Source organism: Amblyomma americanum, chromosome 2, assembly GCF_052857255.1.
Source record: "Amblyomma americanum isolate KBUSLIRL-KWMA chromosome 2, ASM5285725v1, whole genome shotgun sequence".
Classification (NCBI taxonomy): Eukaryota; Metazoa; Arthropoda; class Arachnida; order Ixodida; family Ixodidae; genus Amblyomma; species Amblyomma americanum.
In genome coordinates, this window is record NC_135498.1 from 197,950,707 (window position 1) to 197,967,480 (window position 16,774).

The 16,774-nt window shown below is 43.7% G+C and overlaps 1 protein-coding gene across 1 annotated transcript in view; it reads left to right on the forward strand.

The window, feature by feature from the left end:
- LOC144120319 (sodium-dependent acetylcholine transporter-like) overlaps nucleotides 1-16,774 on the forward strand; it is a 134,515-nt gene that overhangs the window by 22,878 nt on the left and 94,863 nt on the right. Inside the window, exons 4-5 of the mRNA XM_077652702.1 lie at nucleotides 2,950-3,082; nucleotides 5,692-5,826. Coding sequence (XP_077508828.1) covers nucleotides 2,950-3,082; nucleotides 5,692-5,826 — 268 coding nt within the window. The remainder of the gene's footprint in view (nucleotides 1-2,949; nucleotides 3,083-5,691; nucleotides 5,827-16,774) is intronic.

Sequence of the window (16,774 nt, forward strand, 5' to 3'; positions counted from 1 at the left end):
CGTTAACAATTCACTAAAGGGCCTTCAAGTTAGAAGAATTTTTAGATATGTCGATGATTACTTGGTGATTCTTTACAATTCGCATATTTCATCCCTTGGCGACGCAGTTGAAGAAATTATCACGGCTTTTAAAGCTGCAGCAAGAGGTTTAAAATTCACGTACGAACTTCCCTGCGCTCACAACATAATGTTTTAGACCTGAGAATTACTTTCAGAACGAACCACATATGTTGGAAATATAACCCTAGGTCACAAAACTCCCTTCTCCCTTTTAACAGCGCTCAATCAAAGAAAATTAAACACGGAATAGTCATGAACTGCATCAATGCTGCCCTTCAAAAAACCTGCCCGCATCAAATGACCGAAAGTGTCAATCAGCAAGTCGAGCGGCTACGCATGTCCGGCTTCTCTGATGATGGTATTTCAGCTGTTTGTGAGAGCCTAATGCTGAAAAGAAAGAGGAGTAAAGGAACGGATGATAAAGGAAAGAAACAGAATAACACTAAGGTAATAACGTACCTACATAAAATATCTCACAATCTGAAGAAGATCGCCAGCCGATACAACGCTAACGTTGTATTTTCCGCACCATCCAAGCTGTCAAAAATTTGCCCAATAATAACGAGAAAGAAGGCGCCGTGCAGTATTAGGCACGTCACAAAGTTCACAAAATGTGTAACGAAGGTCGTTTATAGCATTCCTCTTACGTGTAAAAAATGTACATTGGCCAAACAGGGCGTTTTTATTAATGAAAGAGCGCTAGAACACTTCAATCTAGTAAAGGATGGTATCAGCGGCCATCTTGCCGTACACTGCCGGTCGTGCAAATGCAAACCTATGTTTAAGAAGGCGCAGTTTCTGGGTCACGCCAGGGACAAGCTTCAGCGTGAAATTTTTCGAAGCCTTTTTTATTAGGAAAGCCGGTGACAAATGCGTCATCACGCCTTCACTGTCATTGCTGGAGAATTAAATGGCTTTTCTGAATCATTGTGATTAGGTTTCACCTCATGATAACTGAATGTATTTAAATGTCGAACTTTTTCAAATAAAATCAGTTGGAAGTGCAGCAGAGTCCTGTCTTGTTTGTTCCTTGTCTTCTGTGTGCGTTTTTTTTCATGCTGCGGAACTTCTCTCCTTTATGAATAGCAACCAACTAGCCCAAACTGCCGTGTTACTTCAACCTCAGAAAAAAGAAGAGAGAAAACCTGCGGAACCCGGCATGCCCGTAGGTACGTAGAATGCTATGAAGGAGTTGTTTATCAGATCCCACTCGCGTGGGGAAAAATGTATATTGGACAGACGGGGCGTTGCCTAAATGAAAGGTTGAGGGAGCATGAGCGCTCGATGGGGAAGGGAACAGGTTCTAATATGCATCTTCAGTGTAAGGACTGTGAACAAAGCACCTGCGGGCCCATGCTTGAAAGAACTGTAGTTTTAGGTAGAGGCCGTGATCGAGTGTCCCGCGAAATAAAAGAAGCCTTTTTACATAGGAAAACGGGCCTGAGTACCGTTAGCGATGCTTCTATCTTCTTGTACAAAACCGAAGAAGCCTTTTTAGAAAAAAGTTTTCCTGATACGAACACGTGTACAGGTGCTGTGGTTTTTTCCCAGTGTATTCTGAAGGGTTCAGTGCACTAGGCTTTTAGTTTGTTTTCTTGTCTCACATGCTTTTTCTGTTTTTTTTACCGTTTTAATGCGTTTTGGTTTTGTCTTCATCGTTTCAGATCCCATTCAGTCATGTTTCTTTGTCCCTTTACACCACGTGTCATGCCTTTTCATGTTCTTTCTCTGATCTTATCGTTTTTAACTAAGTCATGTTTTTAGTGTTTGTCTTTTGTCGCGTTTATGACCCTATTCACCATTCTGACGTTTGCTGCAGCTGATAGTTGGTGTGACGGTGAGCCTATATATTATGTGTTTCTTTCCATAAAAATCAGTTGTCAGTAGCGCGTTGTATTGTCCACCTTTCTTATAATTGTCTTATTTTGCGCTAACGGTTGTACATAGAACCATGCACCAACTATCCCAGCAAGAAGTGTTACTTGATCACACCATGACACCACGTTAATCAAGTTACTTTGTAGAATGCCGACGTCCAGAGAATTGTGGATGGATCTGTTAATTACACAGTCATCAGCCTGCAGGCATATATATGAGACATGATTCCCTCAGCAAGATCATTAATATAAATTAAAAAAGTAGCGGCCCTAAAACTGATCATTGCGGCACACCCGACGTCAAGCCAACAGCTGAGGAGGATGTGCCGTCAACTACAACACATTGAGTCTTTTTCGAAGCGTAATCCCGCACCCACTGGATAACAGAGGGAACAACAGAACAGAACAGACATTTTGTGCAATAAGAGAACATGTGGAGCGGCCTCAAATGCCTTTTCAAAGTACAAAAATACAGAACCAACTTTAAGCCTTTATCGTAGGAAACAAAGATGTCATTAGAAAACTCGCACAATTGGGACGTGCATGACCATTTAGATCGAAAACCATGCTTATGGTAGTATCCTCTTAGCTCGGGGATGACGGCCGAAACAGTTTCTTAAAGAACAGAAATGTCAATATCAGCTCGCTGCTTTACAGGGGTTGAGACCATCGAGCTCTTACACACCGCCGGCTTTTCATGCTGAAAATGCCAGTATGCTGACACTGTCAGTTTTACCTCAGCTCTGGCAGTACAGAGATGTAGCCTGCGCAAAGGTGGCGTGCCTGTTGCTCATAATCCGCGCAAAAATTTGTCTTTCAACACAAGGTGCTCTTAATGCGCCACAAACTAAAAAGTGTGGCATGACTGATCGCGACACCTTATGGGAGTTATGTGGGCGGTTCGAAAACATTCTCACAGGCCTGTTTATTTTTGCCCATTTGTCAAAATATTACAATTGATCAAAATGCGTCTATGCCGGCAGCGATCCGACGCGCCTCTTGTTCGTTGCAGGCACGGAATGCTGAAGTTGACATCAGGCATCGAAGACTTCGGTGGCATCCGCTGGGAGCTGCTCGTGTGCTACATCTTCACCTGGTTCTTCATCTTCATCTGCACAGCGCAAGGCGTCGCCTCGGTCGGAAGGGTGCGCGTGCAAAAGTGGCGCAGTCGCATTTCTCCACCCTCGCGCCAAACTGTCTTTTGGCTTAATCTTATCGAAACGAATCATGGCGAAAACAGCATTGGCCTGACCCAGTAGAAGCACCTTATCCTGCGTAGTTATGAACAGCGAGCAAGAGTCCCGAGAAGAGCTTAAATTTTCCGCTTATAACATAGCGCAAAGGAACGCGATGGACAAGACGATGGTTCGTCAAAGTATAAGGACCTAATCAAATCCCGCCAAATTTTTTGCACGTGCTGAACAATGCCTCTTATAATTTCTGTGAGTACTTGAACAGTGTGAACGAGCCCTGTCAGAGTGTTGGTGGGGCGCCGGATGTCATGAGGCTGAGAGTATTTGCTCAATTTCTGCTCAAGCAAACTTATTCGTAAACTTAAGAGTTGCGACCTAGTATGAACGTCCCCTTTTCACTAGGTCACTTATTTGACTGTTTTGCTTTGCAAAAAATATGCCAGCCTGGAACCCTTTTTTTCCATCTCTTATTTCATCGCCATCAGTCCCCTCGCTTCTTTGGTGGCGCCAGCCTCTGGTACAAACCAGGAGCCTCAGGAACGCTGATCATGCCAACGTTGGAGTCGTAAGCGACACTTCGACTTCGCACCCAACAATGTTTGTAACTTCAGACTGAACACACACTGCACATGAGTAATCATCTTTACGGCATTCTTTCATTAAACTCCGCATCATGAAGCATGTGGATCTTCTTTGGTGCATAAAGGCATTGCCTTTTGAAATATCATGCAGCAATAGTATACGCTCAGATTTCTCCGTTCTTCTTTCTATCCAGGTTCACAATCGGGTTCATTGCTGCATAAGGTATTCCAGTAATATTCGATGTGGGGCTACCTGGCCCAGTCTCAGCGTTCTTTCTAGACCACACAACGATGACACCGTAAAGATTGATGAATAGAAGACAGGGCGCTCCCTGTCCTGTCTACCTCGTCCTTCACTGCGTCGCCTATGCACGCGCTAAAAAGCACTCTCAAGTCGCAGAAGTTTTAAACCGCACTCTTTCCGCCCTTTCACCAGCCACGGCGACTCAGTGGTTTTGGCGTTTGCCTGCTGATCCCATGGTCGCTGGTTCGGTTCCTGTCGTGGTTGTCCTAATTTAACTGAGTCTAAATCGAAACCGCTCTTGACAGGACACGCTGAAGAACCTCGAGGAGTGCAAATTATTCCGGATCTCTCCATAACGGCATCCCTTATAGCCCATGTGTCCCTTCAAAACTTTTAACCCCGCATTTCACAATTAATTTCCCGCCTTTTTCATCGCACGTTAAACGCATATGATGGCACTTTTTTGTTTCATGCACACTTCATGCCCAGGCAGCACAAGAGCACTGGACGAATGCCAGGCCACCATTGGAAAAACTGGCATGTACTGCGGTCCTACACCAGCATTTAGGCAAAGCGTTACCACATTGACACATTGGCCGGACTTGCAGGCCACTTTTGGGCCAACGTTCGTCCCGAGCGGTCAACGCAGGCCTGGTGTTCGCTCCGCGATATGGGCCAGTAAAGGCCTCGGACTCGCTTTCCAGCTTTTGAACACTGCCATCTAGCTGTCGAACATTAGTATCCAGCTTTCAAATAGTGGAATGTGCAGACTTGAAAGATTGATATCCAGCTTTCAAACATTGCTATCCTGTTTTCGAAAATTGGCACATGCAACATAACACCCCACTGGCGAATGGCTTGCTGTGTGGACGTACCATTATACCCAGCAAATATTTATAAATGAGGGTCGAAAAGAATTCAGGAAAAATACCGATTTATTGCATACAAGAATCATGCTTCTAGCGCACGATTAAGAAGAGCGTTTAACTATCTTATGCTTTGAGCAAGATTCGAGATATTCTAGTTGTGCAATAAGCTCATCACCAGAATCGCTACAACATATACCCTTAGTTTAAAAGAGATGGTTCATTTTTATTTAAAGCTTTACCCTCACCGCCTATGAATATAAACATGGCGTGGCGTTGTATTGGTTGTCTCGATAGGAGAAAGCTTAAGTGCGAACAAAGATTACAGTCGTTCAACGCGATTGATGCACTGATAATCACCACGGACGGAGCAGCCATTGCCGCTGACACGTACAGGTGAAGTGATCCAGTCCGTCAATCACTGTATGACACGCCGTAGCGCCGCTCCCCTCTCCGCCGCCCTTTTACCCCTCTTACACTTTTTCACGGGAGAGAAGAATGTTTCGCTCTCAACTTTGGCACCAGCCATTGTTTCAATGATTTCTCTAATCTACTCACTCCTGATTTCAAACTGGCCTTCGTTGGCCATCGTTATGTTGATGTGTGCATTACTTTGGAAAAAGCGTCCCAACTAGGGTCTCCGCGGGGAAACACGAGGCGGCACTGCAAGTTCACCTCATCAGAAAAGTACAGCCGGTGCATTATCTGGATACCGACGGAGATAACAGCCTCAGATACGAGATGGCTCCGTGTTACAGTCACATATATTTGTCGGCGACATGTAATAAACTTTGGAACAGGATCTTCTTGTTGGTCCTCTCACGTTCCCCCAGTAACGTCTCCTCATATCTGCCTTCTTCGTGGACGCAGATCTCTGCCGTGATGGGGTTGCTGCCGGTGTTCCTCCTCGTAGTGGTGGCGACGAGCGCCCTCTACCTGCCTGGTGCCAAAAGCTCTGTGTGGGAGTTCTTCAGGCCGCGATGGAGCTGCCTCTTGGACATTAAGGTGTGTTCAGCAGCCCTTGCACAACAAATATTGGACAATGGCACTTAAGGGTAGACAATCTCTTATTTTTAAGTATCACACTTTGCGAACACAGTTTCCTTTTGATTTATGTAAAGTGCCTAGAAGCACACGAACTCGTGAGGCATGCATATAAAATTAGGCCCCTCCATTCTCATTCAAAACTTGAATTTAGCCGACTGTTGATCATCAAGTAAATATCTTAAAATCGAGTTAAACCTATTACTACCCGAAACTTTGCTGACAATGAAGTGTAGTTAGCCAGTGCACAAAGATAAAGGCGCAGTGCGAAAGTAGCGTTTATTTTCACTTGCACCATAGCCCTGTTTCAAGTTGGCTTTTGAGGATCTTAAAACAGTTTTAACGCTTCTGATCCACGATTCCGGTTACACCCGTGCCACAAAGAAAAAAAATTGATGCCGCTAAGAGCTTACTGCATAATTTATAAAATGACAGTAGTCTTACTACCGTTCGCAACCTCCTGAGTGCACCACAACTCCCGGGAAACGCGCGCTCTCGTCCCGACTCTTCGTGCAGGGCGTCATGAAACTAAAAATCAACCGCCTGACAAGTAGAAAATGGTTTATTGATAATATTAAGACAGATGTGGCCCATCCACTACAATATTCTTGTCGATGGCACCATCTTTACTGCCACCTATGTCTGCGATACGCCGGTTTACTTTTTCGACCTCTCAACAAAGAACAGCGGCATTTTTGTAAGGTAGTTTTAATGTTACATGTGGACAACGATGACAACATGTTGTGCTCGAGCGCTATTTATAACCAGGCAATTTGTCTGGCTTGCAGGCGCTATCGTAATCGTGACTTACGTCTAGTAAAAATAAACTTGGACGTTTAAAGGAGCGTCAATTTGGGCTAGGTAGGGCATAACTTTTGAGACTGCAAACAATAGCGCTAAAATGTAAACAAAGGCAAATAAGACGGACGCAGGACAAGAGCTAACTTCATCTGACTTTATTCGCTGGCGGGCTTGCGAAACTACGTGATTAACGCTACTCCAATTGAGGCTGAGCTGATACAACCCGTCTCGTCCTATCAGAGCAGCACCCTCCTGGCAGAGAATGTGCAGACGTAGCTGGAGAGACTGGTGCTGTTGCTCGACGTTTACTGTTACCGCCCCTTTCGGGCGCACGCACTCCCCTGTGTAATTACGAAGCAACGCCGATGCCGGGCGTAACTTCATCGGTGGGAATCATGAGCGAAACAACCTGTTCGGCATCACCGACACTACTGCTCCAGTGTCCAGCTCCATGTCAAGCGGCGCTCCCTGAACACACATCGTAAAGCGTATCGTCTCTTGACGCGGTTTGTCGAGCGTTGTTTGAAACAGTGGGTCGATGCCTTCCTCGGTCTCGAACGCGCCGATGCTTTGCCTCTGGGGGATTCTTTTCCGCGCGTCTTGTCCACTCTCTTTCGGGGGGTGTGAATTAGAGGACAGCTGAGAGCGGCACACCTTTTGAATATGCCTTACTTGGTGGCATCTAAAGCAAGTGGCTGTTCGGAACCGGCAAGCACGGTTGCGGTGAATGCAAGCTACATCGCGTGCATGGCGAACCGTCCCGTGCAAGGGACTCTTCTGCAGAAAACTTCTGAAAGAGCTCCTGGGTTGCACTGCTAGGTCGGCACTCTGTGACGTTCTTGGAAGCCGCCTCTACTGATAAGGCTATCTCAACCGCCGTTTTAAAGTCAGAGATGCATCCTCAACAAAAAATCTCTTCTGGATGTCAGCACTGGCCAAACCACATACAAATTTGTCTCTCAGAGTTTCTTCTAAGTTCGCTCCAAAGTTTCATGTCTCTGCAGATCGCTTGAGGCCTGCCACGAACTGCGCGATGCTCTCCGTTTGTTGTTGCGTTCTCCGCTGAAACTTTGCTCTTTCCGCTATAACCGATGTCTTGGGCGAAAGATTCTCTCGTAATGCTTTCTGCAGTTCTAACAAAGACTGACTAGCAGGCGTGTTCGGGATGGTGAAACTCTTGAATATCTTGCACTTCCTGAGACCCACGATACTCAGGAAGACATGTACTTTGTTCTCGTCTGGAATCTTATTCACTCGCAGGAATGCATTAATCCTTTCTTCGTACGTTTCCCAATCCGACTGAGATTCATCGAAAGATTCCACTTGCCAAATAGTGACTATCCTGGATGTTTCAAAGTCGCGCCGTCGTTATGCGTTTAGTGGCAAACTGCGCAACGACGCGGACAGAGTGGAAGAAAATACAGGACAAGCGCTGACTCACAACTGAAATTTATTTAAGGAAAGCAGTATATTTTATAGAAAAAGTGGCAAACTTATCAGCTAGTACATAGACAAAACCCAAGTTTCTACGTGGAATCGAGGAATGCAACCTCACTGTCATATAATGAAATAGATGGCTTACTTACACATAACCTTGTTTTTTTCTTCATGTGATATGCTTCCATAATCTCACGTGTTAATCGGGACGGGTGTTTGTAGAGGATATCACAGTAAGGCAATGAAGGAAAACAAAATTGGCAGTTTCGAACATGGTCAACTAGATGATTAGATTTGTTAGCTTCAAGATTATTTGCATGCTCTTTCAAACGTGTATTGATGCAACGCCCCGTCTGCCCGATATTTATTTGTCCGCATGACATTGGGATTTTGTACACAACCTCTTCTGCGCATGGCACATACATTGTTTCGTGCTTAACCCCACAAGTTGTTTCAGATTCTTTTCGTTGCTCAGCCTTTCTTTCCAAAACAGCACAAACCCTTTTAAGTTTCTTGGGCGCTGAAAAAACCACCCCTACGCCATACCTTTTTGCCACATTTTTAAGATTATGTGACATACGGTGTACGTATGGGAGGATGGCAAACTTTTTCCTTTCCTTCTCTTTTCCCGGACTTGGGAACAAAGATGGATTCCTAAGCTTTTTGGCTACCTTGTTACAGCCCAATAACATAACACCATCCGGGTATCCAGCTTCCTTCAACCTTTTAATTTGTTCGTTGAAGCTGTTGGTTGCCATATGGATACAAGATTTTGATAATGAGGACAAAAGAGATGAGACCACAATTCCTGTTTTAACTGTTTTGGAATGATGCGATTTATAATTTAACAGCGGTTTTCCCATCCTTGGACGATATTCCCAACAGACGTGCCCCGTCGCAACCTTCAAACTCAGATCTAAAAATTGTAGCTTACTACCGACCGTGACCTCAGTGGTGAACTCTAGACCTAAAGCATTTTCTTTAAATACTTTTAGTACATCAGTCATGCGCCTTGAAAAGTTAGTTTTTCCTACAAAAATCAAGAAGTCATCGACGTAACGAAAGATGCGTGACGCCATTCCCGACAGATTTTCCTGGATACCACGATCAAAAAAGGACAAAATATATCGCTAATCACTGGTGCCACCCTAGATCCAATGCAAACACCCGCTTTTTGGGTATACAGTTTAGTGTCCCATTCAACGAACATTGACTTTAAATAAAAAGACAGCAGCTCAAGAAAGCTAGCTACAGAAATGCAACACCCTCTAATAAACTGTTCTTCATCATTGTCAATTGTTACACATTTTGAAACCGCGTTCATCAATTCATTGTGAGGGAGGGAATAGAACAGATCGACCACGTCAATACTCAACACTGTACATGAGCCTGGGTTTTCATGTCGCAGAAAATTTACCACACCTTTAGAGTTGCGAACTCTGAATGGGTCCTTAATAGCCAAAGTAGCCAAGAATTTCTGTAGATACCCTGAAATTTTATATTGCCAAGTGCTCCTCTCAGTTACAATAGCCCGAAATGGCATGCCATCTTTGTGCGACTTCGCTGAGAAAAAAATCTTTAAACTAAGTCCTTTAGCCTTATTGACACTTGCTTTAAGCAGGTCCAGGTTCATACAGTCCAGCAAGCGCAGAGCTCTGGCTTTTACTTTTCCATGTTTTGTCGAAACCGGGACGAAGTTTTTCTGCACAGCCTCCATCGCTTTCAAAGAAAACATTGTTTTCGGAAGGACCACAAAACATCCTTCATTATCAGCTGTCAATAGCCTCAAATTATTTGAATGCAGGAAATTGACTAGAGAACCGTATCCCTCCCTATATTTGTCAGTCTGTGTTCTTGACAAAACCGCGGTACACTCCTCAACGCATCTCGGTTGGTAAACGTCCTGTGCGAGATGCGAAATCGACCGGGCGATAGTCACCTGACTCACAACTGAAATTTATTTAAGGAAACCAGTACATTTTATAGAAAAAGTGGCCAACTTATCAGCTAGTACATAGACAAAACCCAAGTTTCTACGTGGCATCGAGGAATGCAACCTCACTGTCATATAATGAAATAGATGGCTTACTGACACATAATATCTGTCTTAAGGGTCTACGTGGGAACGGTCGTCGGCCTGCTTCAGGATCCCATCCTCGTCGCCAAAAGTTGTTGTGTCTTGGCAGGGGAACGACACTGTAGCCGAGGTGTAACAACTGAGGTTTAATGTCAGCCGGACGTCAGACCGCGCGTCCCGCTGGTCGACGACTGCCCGTGTAAACCAGCACGCCATGAACTTATATCGAGACACAGACAGGCAAGGTGGCGGTGCCCAAACACGGGCGCATAGTAACGAGTTCGCCGTTTGCTCTTCGCCATACAAACACTACATACACCTCATGTTTGTTAAGCATTGAATTTCATTTCTCGTGTGGATGTGGCACGGGAATGAATCTGGCATTAAAGGGCAACTGGAGATGTTTTAGAATTCGATGAGTTTAAAAGGACTGAATGTGTGAAACATGCAGGTAAAGCCTGCGAAACCGTTTTGCCCTAGCATTTAAAGTGGCAAAAAAATCGCCGAATAAAACTGCGTCGGCGTTGAGGCTTCTCTGCAGTGTACAGCGACGAGCCGAGGCCCCATCAATGACGTCACATACGACGGCACTGCGTTTACAGCGAATAAACAGTTGTTTCATGGAAGAAAACCAAAGCCATTGAAGGTGAATCTCCCGAAGCATTGGTTGGCCGCATCGGACGACGCACAGCAGCATGCAGGCGAGAGCCGCGTACATCTTAACTTAAGGGAGTAATAACGTCACAACGAGTTTTCTCGCACTTCCCTAACGCAGTGAAAAGAAGCCTGAACATAGACACGAATACGTCACCATTTTGAACTCTAGTGCAAAAATACTTTGCCTGATTTTCTAGAAGATCCGTAGATTCGAATTCTTAAATAACCTCTAATTCTCAAAAACCATTTCAACTTCCCTTTAAGGGCACAGGGTAAGCCCTATACTTCCCATGCATTTTAGGCCATATTGAGGTACATGTTTCTCACTAACTAATAACAGTAGCCTAATAATACATATATCATTGTTTGTCAAATTTTGTGCTCTTTTTACTGAACGAGATTATTTGAAATGTGTTGAAAATTCGATTTTTAATAAAATTTTTTCCGGTAGTACACAAATCTGGTCTTTCTTTGCGCATTTCAAAATTCATAACAGAATAACTGCTCAGTGAAATTGCTTAATTCTAGTTCAGTAGTTGGCAACACTTATGTAGATGATTGCAAAAAAAATCAGCCGTCTGTCTTGAAAGGCATTGGAAATAATGGTACCTTTGTAAGAAAAAACACTGTTTTGAGATAATAGAGCGTAAAGAGAAAAAAGATGTGAAAAACCATTTTTTATTCGCAGAAACGCCTCCATAGTAATTGGTTTAATAGCCCCCTGCTTCGTAGTCACTGTCGCCGTCATTTTTTCGCTTTTCGGCTTGTCGTTTTGACTGTCGGGCCTCTTTTGTAAGCTGTCGTGTTGCTCGGTCCGCAAAGTACATGCGCTTATGGTCAGCTTCCCTCAGCCACTTGATGGTGTTGCTCCCTGGGTTCAATCCACACGCCTTCAAAACGTTGGCCCGTGCGATGCTATCATTATTAAATGAAAGAACAGCATCCAGTGTTGCCATCCGTAGGGTCCGAAGCCTAACAAACACATTCTTTGGCGCGCGTTCCCAAACAACATGGTTGAAAGACTCATTTGCATTTTGAGTTCGCCCATGCAGGCACTTATCTAGGAGCTCAGCCTTCGATAGCTCCCTATAAATGGGTTTGATAGCCTCCAAGACAGATGCAGGCAAACTCTCCTTGTGGAAAAATGGCTTGCCCTCTGACTGACTTCTGTTGAAGGCACACCACGTATCAGGTCCCTTTGGGCAAAGACCATGGCATGGGTCATCGTCTGTGGCCGATAAGTGGAAGAAGGTTGCCCAAACGGCGTTTCGCATTTCATCCAGGTTTCCTACATTTCTTCTGATGGCCAAACCATAGTACGTCTGGAGCTTGTCTATTACTGCATCAGTCAGTCGGCCTCGGCCCGAGAGGCTCTTTCCATCAGAGAGTTTTCCTGCTTTGTTTCCTTTTTTTAGCCTTCGTAACCTTATGCCCATCCTTTTTTGCACGTTCCCTATGCACTCAACCTTGGATATTTCAACGGAATCACCATATGGCATTTGTGCCTTCACAGCCATAAAAGCCTTGCTGTCACCATCCCCAAGGTATTTGACGTATCGAACGCCGTGAAGCTCCTCACTCCTGCCGAAAATTTTCAGTGCTCCTGCGACTTCCATTCCACCGCTGGTGCCTTGGTAGTTGCTTTGGCACACCTCTCTATGAAGCGGGTCACTGTATGTACCCTTTATGCTGCACTTTGGACAACGTTCAGACAAAACCTCCACATCCAGCACTTTCCCAGAGTCTACACTGGTCGCAGAGACTATGCCGTTATTGGAAGTATGGCCTCGCTTCTGCCAGCTTCCATCAAGAGCAACTGCGATGTCTTTATCCCCCTCATTCAGCTGCACAGCTTCGTCAGCTGCCCTTTTCATCGACTCCTGAGCAGCAGCTTCGATGTGACCTAGAAGCTCTTGATTGTATTTCGCAAACTTTGTCGGCGGCTTAGGAAGTTCAGAAGAGCTTAGGAAGGTTTAGCATAGCACAGAGTATATTTCCTGCAGCCATTCCCTTACCAATGGACCTCAAGGCATACACTAACCTGAGGTTGGCTTCATAGAGGCCAGAAGTAGTTTTATTCGACGTCTCAAATCATTGTGCGGCACTACACACTTCACAGTTCAAACTGTAAACGCTTGCAACACCTACCCGTTTTGTCACAATTTCGATGAGCTCAACACTTCCACCGCACTCTCTGCACACACAAATCTGTGTAATTGCGGCACAAATGCCGTCCATGTCCATTAAGGCATATTGGCTGCTGCTCTGTAGCACATCCTCTTCCTGGAAGCACAGAGAAAATCTTGAAAGCTTCGATGTCGAGGAGCTGGCGCGTTCGGCGTTCGGGATCTCATTCGGTCGTGGACATTCTTTTGCTTTTTCACGATGAGCGTAGCGGTTGCCGTGAAATTCACGCCTGACGAAGGCCTTCTTTGCCCTGGGCATCTCAACTTATCAGCAGCAACCAACACCGGCACAATTTACAATACTGATCGAAAGGGATAGCACTCGGACGCAGCTGCATGAAGGTTGCAGAAACGTGGAAAAAACGTGCAAAGCCTCTCAGGATTGTCTTGACTTAAAAAGAGGAGCTGTACAATAGTTGCCAGACAATTTTTTATATGTGGCTGATTTTAGACAAGTTTTGAAATCAGGTGGTGGACTCTTTGGTTGAAAAAATTGACGTTAATCCTGAAAGGGGGCGTGGCCGCTCACTACTTGGTTTCGGAAAAAGCGTTTTTCAGCCGTAAATATGGCTTTCTGAGGAAAGTGCGATCATGGAACATGTGTAGAAAGAATTGAACTTCTAAAATTCCAAAAGAAAAAAAAACGATTTTTTTCTAATTTTACCTTACCCTGTGCTTAAGTCGGAGAGCTGAGTCTCAGAAGCGACAGCCCGGACCTCAGCGGAAATTTGAATGGAATCATTTTAACAGGCGCTGCTCCGTTAATGATATCTTGCTCCGAGGCTCTTGAAAGTTTCAAACTGCCGCTGTGGCGAAGAATGTTTTCGAAATGTACAAGAGTTGGCAACTCTACCTCAGACACTGAATTTCCGCACCCGGGCACAGTATTGCAATTGAGGAAATGATTATATGATTATAATACATCTGGAAATAAATATCTGCATTGGTCCGCAGTTTCTGGAGGCAAGCTGGTATGTCTTATTCAGTTGTAGAAATATTGAACAAATATAGCATATTCTGTATTGCCCTAAAATTGGTGCTTAGAGTCAAACATTTTTTGCAGCAAAGAATATAGCCAGAAAACACCTCAGCCAATAAATTTCCCGTTCAAAATCCAAATTTGTACCGCAGTTTAGATTTAATTTATAAAAAGCAGCGCATTAGGAACACAGACAGAAAGGCATTGTCGACTGTTTTATCTGAACTGTATATATGTAGCATCGCTTTATGAAAAAAAACGTTAAAGATCGCTACCGAAACCCGCATTTGGAGAATGCGAAAGCACCCGCCGCGGTGGCTCAGAGATTAGGGCGCTCGGCTAGTGATCCGGAGTTCCCGAGTTCGAACCCGACCGCGGCGGCTGCGTTTTTATGGAGGCAAAACACCAAGGCGCCCGTGTGCTTTGCGATGTCTGTGCACGTTAAAGATCCCCAGGTGTTCGAAATTATCCCGGAGCCCTCCACTATGGCACCTTTTTCTTCCTATCTTCTTTCACTCCCTCCTTTTTTTCCATTCCCTTATGGCGCGGTTCAGCTGTGCAACCATATATGAGACAGAAACTGGGCCATTTCCTTTCCACAAAAACCAATTATTATTATTATTATTATTATTATTATATAGCAGGCAGTGGTACGCACGTGCTTTTTGAAAACCTATCAGATTATCTGCATGAAACATTTGATCAAAATCAGATCGCATGTGGTCTTTTCTTGGATTTAGCCAAGGCTTTTGACTCCGTTAGTCGGGATATACTATGCAGCAAACTATATAGGTATGGATTCCGCGGTCACTTTTATGATTTTTTGCATAATTATCTGTCACAGCGGTCGCAGATAGTCTGTATAGGCGATGTTAAAAGTAAGGTAAAGTTCACTCAAGCAGGAGTACCACAAGGATCAGTGTTATCACCATTACTATTTAACATCTATGTTAATGATTTCAGCTCGGTTATTCGCTACAGTAATATTTATCAATATGCAGATGATACACTTATTATTGCTAGACATGTAAATTATGAAAACGCTGTATCCCTGCTGCAGGTGGATATTACAGAATCCATGACATGGTTCCAAAAAAATCAGATAAAAGTAAATCCATCCAAGACACAACTGGTATGTTTTCATAATCCGCTGCGAAATATCGGACCAAAAATACCAGTTTATCTTCATTCCCACAAATCTTTCTCCTGCTCATGCCCTCCTGTTGAGTACACTGATTCAGTAAAATATCTTGGAGTCTACTTCGATTCAGACTTGGCGTGGAAAAAACACATGTCCTTTATATGTACACGACTTCGTCAAACTGCTTGCTTAATGTAACGTTTACGATCGATCGTTCCACTACAAATAAAAAGAACTATCCTGCATTCTTTAGCATACTCGGTTGTACGGTATGGTATAGCCTGTTTTTTCAACTGTTCATTGTTTTGGAAAGATAAAATTAATGGTCTACTCAAGAACATTCTTAAAAGTATTGCCTATAAAACCAATCCCCCTGCGCCTGGGCTTACATTGTTTAAGTATTTAAAACTTCCGGATTTTGACACCCTTTTTCTCTCCTACACTGTACCCAAATACTTTTGGAACACTGACTTCAGACAGCGACGCAGCATCGGGAGAACATTACTTACCAGCTCTGGTTTTGAAATACCTTCCATGAGAACACATTACGGAAAAAGCATAAGAAAGTACTACATTCCCCACACATTTAATCGCCTCCCTAAAACAGTATTACAGCAAACAACACGATCCGGAGTAAAAAGAGCGTTAATTGAACTTCAAAAATAATTGGTGCATAGTGCTTTAATTCTGTGTTTTTTATGATGTTTTGGGGCATCCGATACAGTTACTTTCATTGTGTATGTGCGCAAAGGCATTGTTCGATGTTTGATATTTTTATTTCTTTATTTTGCCTCCCTGTTCATGTTGACAACATTGAAAAAAGCATTAATATGCATATATCATTTGTTTAACATACTTGCAAAATACAAGTTTGAGGTTCAGTGTTTTTCTCTAACAGTATGTTTAAAAGCTTTTATTTTAATGAAAAAGTGTATACCATTGTCTCCGAACGCTGGAGCTGCCCCGCTGCTGGGCACTGCCATACAAGCCATGTAAAGGCTTCGGCAGGCCCGGCAACATATATGTATTCCTTGAGGAGTAATAAAGATTTATTATATTATTATTATTATTATTATTATTATTATTATTATTATTATTATTATTATTATTATTATTATTATTATTATTATTATTGTTATTATTATTATTATTATTATTATTATTATTATTATTATTATTATTATTATTATTATTATTATTATTATTATTATTATTATTATTATGAGAAACCATTGACAAGCCGGGGTGGCTCAGTGCTTAGGGTAGCATGCCTACTGATCCGGAGTACCCGGCTTCGAACCCGACAACGGCGGCAGCGTTTCGATCGAGGCGAAACACAAAAGCGCCCGTGTGCTGTGCGATGACGGGGCACGTTAAATATCCTCAGGTGGTCGAAAATATACCGGAGCTCTTAAAAACGCACCTCGTTCTTCCTTTCTTTTTCACTCTTTCCTTTTTTGTTCCCTTACGGTGCGGTTTGGGTGTTCCCCATGATGTGAGACAGATACTGCATCGTTTCCTTTCCAAAAAAAAAAACAATTCTCTTTCTCATCTACGCCTCCTCGACATTCGTCGCCCGTCTTTGCGTCCCTGTGATTCTCTTTGCCGCTCTTTGCCTGTCTTTTTCTTGC